This window comes from Phyllopteryx taeniolatus, chromosome 20 (genome assembly GCF_024500385.1).
Source record: "Phyllopteryx taeniolatus isolate TA_2022b chromosome 20, UOR_Ptae_1.2, whole genome shotgun sequence".
NCBI classification, from domain to species: Eukaryota; Metazoa; Chordata; class Actinopteri; order Syngnathiformes; family Syngnathidae; genus Phyllopteryx; species Phyllopteryx taeniolatus.
The window spans coordinates 11,362,518-11,369,069 of record NC_084521.1 but is presented as its reverse complement, the minus strand read 5'-3'; the positions used below and the strand labels follow the sequence as shown (position 1 = coordinate 11,369,069).

The 6,552-nt window shown below is 41.9% G+C and overlaps 1 protein-coding gene across 2 annotated transcripts; it reads right to left on the bottom strand.

Annotated features, from left to right (window-relative positions):
- Positions 1 to 391: 391 nt before the first annotated feature.
- Positions 392 to 6,080, bottom strand: bambia (BMP and activin membrane-bound inhibitor (Xenopus laevis) homolog a). Of its 2 annotated transcripts, XM_061758759.1 has the most exons (4): positions 5,493 to 6,080; positions 4,400 to 4,556; positions 2,890 to 3,168; positions 392 to 1,415 (listed from the first exon to the last, which is right to left on the bottom strand). In XM_061758759.1, exons 2-4 carry the CDS (start codon positions 4,422 to 4,424, stop codon positions 997 to 999), a joined length of 723 nt encoding a protein of 240 aa, XP_061614743.1. In that variant the 5' UTR covers positions 4,425 to 4,556; positions 5,493 to 6,080; the 3' UTR covers positions 392 to 996. The 2 variants fall into 2 exon arrangements, with proteins under 2 accessions (XP_061614743.1, XP_061614742.1); XM_061758758.1 differs by lacking the exon at positions 4,400 to 4,556.
- Between the last annotated feature and the right edge of the window lie 472 nt (positions 6,081 to 6,552).

The following is a 6,552-nucleotide window of genomic DNA, read 5'->3' as shown; positions in this document are numbered from 1 at the left end:
AAGGATAAATAAATACATTTCTAACATGTGTGGTGAGAAACGTATTTATGCGACAGCAGGGACAGTGCTGTCTGGCTAGGAGATTGAGGCTAACATATATCTACCAACACCGGGAGAACTATAAGCAGTGCAGAAGGAGAAAAAAAAAATCTGAGCTGAAGCAAAGAGATTGAGTAGGATCAGCTCAACTACAAAAAACAAGGCCTTACTGTTTAGCACTGCCCCAACCCCCGCACAACCTCACACATCATCCTGCTAGGCATACCTTTGCATCCTGCTTTCTACACATCTTGACCTGTCAGAAATATGACCGCAATAGCACGTGTAAACCCCCATACTAGAATATAATACGTTTTAAGGCATCAGCTACGAGGAAAAAAAATCCAATAAGTCAAATAAATAAAAAGTCACTTTTAATGAAGTCTTTCACGCTCACAATCAAGCTTAACGTCTGATCACACAGAGCGATGCTGAACATTCTTCTAAAACAAGACACACTGGTCAGTTTTGAATCAGACAAAAAAATATATATATATTTTCAAAATCTTTACAATAAGCTTGAACGTACACAGAGGAGTGTGCGCACCTACAGTCAATTTAACGCCTCAAACAAGTCTGTACCCTGGTGTCAGTGTTAGTTTTTTTTGTTTTTGTTTTTTTATCCAAATGTGCAAAATTCAGATCGGTGTGGAATCCTTCAGCGCTCAGTGTACAAGTCCAGGATCTTCGGGTGCTCTCACTCCACCTCACAGTCCCGGCCCTCTCGGGTTTAAACACGGCTCCTCGCTGCTTTGCCTTTTCATTTTTCAAGTAAAGTGCTCCTCTAGCAAAAACCACACGGCATGAGATCAGTCTCGTATTTTTTGCCACTGGTAAAAATAAATGAAAACACAGACCCAACAGTCCAATGGGAGAAACATTTGGGAATGTTTTTTTCCAGAGTAAAAAAAAACAAAAAACGTCTGCCACACTTGAGGTGTGCTCCTGGACAGGAAGTCATACAAATTCCAGCTTGCCGTGGCCGCTGTACATCCCCCAGTGGACAAGGGATAGTATCTTATCGTTGCTGAGGTCCGTCTGCCTCATCTTATCACAAGTCAGACAGCAGTTCTCGTGACCCGTGACGGGCACCATGCACTCCAGGTCGAGCTTGGCCACGTGGCCTTTCTTGGTGTGGTGGCCGTGGAAGCTGTAATGAAGCCGCGACAGCATCTGTTGCCGCTGGTCCTGCAGCCGCTTGTTCTCGCTGCGCAGCATACGCAGCGCCAACATGATAAGCAGCACTAGTATGAGGCCACCCGCGATGGGCACGGCGATCACCGCCGCTCTGAACCACACCTCCTTGGCTGAGGCTAGCTCCTGAACTCGTGTCACCAAGTTTCTGTTGTTGCTCTCTGGCTGGTATGATCTATGATCTGCACACAGAGATTGAAAATTAATATGGTAAACACCCATTTGTTACTTGATGAAAATCTTTTATGGTGAATATTCTGCTTTATAGCAATTAAGCCACTGCTGATCTTTTTCCCTATTACCTTTTAATTTAAATGCACTTTGAATTTTTGCCATTTTTTGCACATTAACAAATTACAACATAAGACAAAGATAATGACATTCGAACAAACAGAAAAAAAATGGAAACAGATTTTCAAGGACAAAGTATTTCCAAATGTTATGCTGTAATTCATATCTTTATTGTTAATTACGGGGACCAAAAAATGAGTTATTTTATTCCTCATACATTTTCCGCGCGGTACAGTGAAGACTGATTCGTACATCTGCCTCGCAGTTCTAAGGATCCGGGTTCAAATACAGCCTCGCCTGTGTGGAGTTTGGATGCCCTCCCCGTGCCTGCGTGGGTTTTCTCCAGGTACTCCGGTTTCCTCCCACATCCCAAAAACATGCATGGTAGGTTCATTGAAGACTCTAAATTGCCTGTAGGTGTGAATGTGAGTGTGAATGGTTGTTTGTTTATATGTGCCCTGCGCCTCTTGCCCAGAGTTAGCTGAGAGAGGCTCCAGCATGCTTGCGACCCTAGTGAGGATAAGCGGTATGGAAAATGGATGGATGGATATAATTTTTTTAATTTTTTTATTAATCGGCTGACTAATTGGTTATCTTTTTTTTATTCTGACAAATATCTGAATTGGCATTGGCCTAAAAAAAAAATCCATGTTGGTCGGGCCCTAGTTTATATATTTATAAGTGTTTTTTATTTGTTTTTAGATTTGCATGGTGGGCTGGATCATATGCCCTTGACAGGCCGCAGGCTCCCACCCCTAAAGTGGAAAAAAAGTAAACCAGAAACGGGGACAAAAACAAATGAGTCACCTTGTCCCAACTAAGAGCCAAAATTCATTTGACTTAATAAAAATTGGTTCTGTCGAAAATGGGGTCACTGTTAAGAGGAAAAAAAAATCCCTCCCCTCTCTGGCTCATTAAGCACACTGCATGCAGACATGCCAGGGAATATTCAGTCCTTCTCAGTGGGAATACTACAATGTGAACATGAGTTCAAAAATCCACGTGTTTAAGGTAAACTGATCATTCCCCTCTTTCTCAGGTGCAGAGGTTTTAGCCTATTAAATTTTAAAGTGAGGTTCTGTAACGCTGGGAAGTAGAGGGAAAAAAAGTAAAGGGGGGGGGACAAGGCTGGGCAGGGAGACCATAAACCAAAAAAAAGTTGTTTGAAGAAACCTACAGCTTCACTTATTGCTTCAGGGACAGGAAGGCAGGGAAAAAAATGAATATTTACTTGGAGGGAATCATAAAACTCCCCCAGAGAGATCACTTTTTAATTCACTTGGATGGGTTTTATGTTTAACTCCCCTGAAAGGCAAAGCAAATAAACAAACATTTTCCAACAGTGACTGTTTCTACTCCTCTTACCTGTGGAGTCCCTTGCGTGTGCCAGGTCATGCAGGCCTCTGTAGTTACACATGTCGTCGTGGCAACAGTCCAGAGTGGCGGCACCGGTGAGGGCGTCTGAGCCCCTCTGGTTGCTACAGATGTCGCCGGCGTTGCTGATGGGGTCTAAACACCCATGTGTGAGGGGAGAGTTTGAGCTGAGAGGGTCCAACACCTTGGTGAAGCAGGCGTTCAGCTCAGACTTGCACATGTAGCCTGTGGCCACACAGTGCGGCGCGTCACAGTAACACCTTATTTCTCCTGGTGGTGGCAGAAATTCGAGATGATGATTAGTTGAGGCCTTGAACTGACATGTATAACACATCCTCAGCTTAACATTTGTCAGGGTTCTTCAGCCATTTGTACCCCCCCACCCCCATACATAAAAAAAATACAGAAGAACCTCCAAAGTTGTATATTATGGAGTTGTTCAAAGCATCATCACGACTTCAGCTCCAAGAGTGTCAACAAATCTTTCCTGCTCCTTCCATCAGGTGTCTGAAAATGGTGAGTAGTTTTACTTTATTTTACTTTTTATTTTACTTTTTATTTTACAGTTGACCCCTCTTTCTTCTTGCATGACAGTTAAGAATGTTACCTAAAGTAGCAAATGACTCTACATTATTTTGCTATGAGGACATTAGTTTGATGTTACATTAACCACCGTTATGAAACAGGTATCAGCAGTATTCACTAATACAGTGATTCAAAAAAACTATTATGCCAAAGATGATTTGTTTTTAGATTATTATTTACTACTAACATCTACATCTTTGTTCTATGCCAGTGATGTATAGCCAGTGAGAACAACTACAGTAAATGATTTTCCACTCACTGGCAGAAAGCACATACTTAACCTGCGTATCTGCTTTTGGTGAGATTTTTGTTTGGTCATGTAACATGACATTTCCAAAAATGTAAAATATGTGCCTTGGCACAATAAATATTGGCAAACACTACTCTGATAGAACTCTACTGACATCACTCTTGCAATAATATTACATTTCTGCATCAATTAGGCTACATTTGCCATTTTTACTAAACAGGAACAAGGTAGTATATAATTCGTGGTTTGTCCACTAAAGTCAATTTCTTTCAACTATAATGGAAACTCATAAAGAAGGAAGGCGGTGGGGGGGGGTTCTGAGTGGCAACGGAGGCTCCTTTTCCCATTTACACGCAACCAAGCTTCACTTGTGGCTTCCTTGCCGAGGAGGAGGGGGGCTGAGACGCCGAGGTCCCGATTTAAAAGTGTGCAGCTACCTTATCATTACGACTGCCTTGCTGCTTCTAAACCAGACCCAGTCATTAGTTCATCCATGACATCTTTTCTTTCACAGCATACACTCACAAGCCACATTAGGTATTCCTACACCACTGTTTCCCAAACTTTACAGAGCCATGGCACATCTTTTTCTACATTGGAAAAAAAAACCTCATGGTACACCACCATACAAAAATGTCACAAAAAGTGGAGAGATAGTTTATGTACCTTCTGCCATCTTGTGTGCCAGCATTTAATGGACCTTCTGCCTATCATACCTCACTGGCATAGATTGATGATCAAAGATACATTGTCTTTGTGAATAATTCATTTTCGGACCAATTATGTGGAATTGGATGGTTTTCCGCTGCACACTTGACGATCTCTGATGGGACATTAGTTTGAAATTACTAACATATACGATCTAATGAAATACAATTTAATACAATCTTGTAAGATATGCCACTGGACTCCAACATACTAAGGGGAACTTCTAATGTTACTGACACCTTTTTTAGCCACAATATCAGCTGCTCAGTATGATGCAGTAGTTTTTAATCGCTGCAAACTACAAAAACGGTAATAAATGTGTTTTTACATTTTTTGCAGGTCGTGATCTCTTGTTAACAAGGGGGGGAGGGAATAAAAACAATTCAGTGTATCTCAGTGCCAGTTCTCCCTCTTTGAATGCAACAAGTTTCAGTGGAGGAGCACATTCATTAGATCAGTGTTTTGCCTGGGAATGATTGGAGCAGCAGGGCCCGGCAGGTCATTTGGAGAATATTTCATTAGAGAGGAGAGGCCCCTTTGTGGGCTGAAGGGGGGGTCGACCTGGGCACGGAAGCTTTTTGGGCCCAGTTCACTTTTTATATGAATGGCAGCTTTAAGAGTTACACTGAAGGTATCCCTGAGGAGACGATACAACTAAATGCTACGTTGACTCTTATATTTATAGAAATGAAGGCTTTAGCGTGGAGAACTGCTTGAAGCTGAGTGTAACAAACGTCAGTTAGCTTGGGCTAGTTAACTGTCATTAATTAACAGCAGTTGTGCGAATTGTTTTCGACGTAGTTACATTATTGTTGTCTACACATTTAATACTCCACAAACCAACTCAAGCGGAAAACTTGCTTGTAAACCGAAAAAAAAAAATTAGAAGCTTATAACTGAAAGGCTTCGTGTCACATTGTTTTAGCAGTTTGTGCATTTGGGAAAATGTTGTCACGAGTCACCATGGGAGCGTTTTACGACTGATTTCAGGCATTTCTTAGCGGCGAAGCAAAAACGTGTCAGGGAACACAGAGCAAAATATATAATATACCTTTCGTGAGAAGGACGGCCACGGCACACAGTTCCAGTTGGAGCCAAATGGAAATCAAACTGAAGTGACGATCCATTGACGCCAACGTTGATGCGCAACACGCGCTCGTGTGTCCACAACTAGCAGCACTGTAAGCCAAGAGGTGGACGTGGAAAAAAATAATTAAAAAAAAAATATATATATATATCTAACACGCTTTACATAGGAGAAAAAGTGGCCATTCCTATTCCTAAAACGTCAGCTCGCAATTCCGCCAGTAGTAGAAAAGGGCTGCGAGACGCTTTCTTTCAAGCATGGAAGCATATAAAAGTTGCTTTTAAAAACGGCCCCACATTTACAGGAGACTCAGAGCACTGCGTCTACTTCAAGTCCAAAGAAGAAAAAAGAGAGACGATATAGTCCTGTTGTAAAGAGTGTCAAATTAGAAAATTGAAAGCCTTGGTTCCTCGTTTACTATTTCTTTCCCTCTTAGCGATGATGTTGAAGCATCATCTTAGTATTCCTGGAAGGATAATTTGTTGAAAGTGACGGACAAACCCGTTTTATCAGACAGTACGAGCGAACTCGAAGTAGTCAAGATATAACAGAAGAAATAGCTGTGAGCCGCGAGAACTCCGCCCCCTTAAGCTGATTGGTCAGGCCATCAGGGACGTTTGTGACAATCTTTTACCCCGGTGTACTTCCTTTCAAAATAAATTATTTGTATTTGGGTAGTACATTTGGAGTATACGGGTTGGCAATGTGTTCAATTTAAGTGCTGAATGATTTTAAAAAAAAAACACACATTTAAGACCACATTTATTGTGTGAGAAAACACCCAGAGGCAGTCTACAGTGCCAGGAAAGTTTGTGAATATCTCGGACCCGGTGCATTCCTTTCAAAATAAAATATAGGGAGTTAATTGGTTTAAAAAAATAAATCACTTATATACAATAACCATCCATTTCCTTTACCGTTTATCCTCACTAGGGTCGCGGGGGCGCTGGAGCCTATCCCAGCTGTCTTTGGGGGAAAGGCGGGGTACACGCTGAACTGGTCGCCAGCCAATCGCAGGGCACAT

What these genes read in the sequence shown, in the direction of transcription:
- bambia (XM_061758758.1), bottom strand. Translation starts at nt 5,568, where the DNA reads ATGGATCGTCACTTCAGTTTGATTTCCATTTGGCTCCAACTGGAACTG. An exon ending in GGCCGTCCTTCTCACGAAAG is followed by an intron (nt 3,169 to 5,492) that starts GTATATTATATA and finishes TGCCACCACCAG; the next exon opens with GAGAAATAAGGTGTTACTGT. An exon ending in ACACGCAAGGGACTCCACAG is followed by an intron (nt 1,416 to 2,889) that starts GTAAGAGGAGTA and finishes CTCTGTGTGCAG; the next exon opens with ATCATAGATCATACCAGCCA.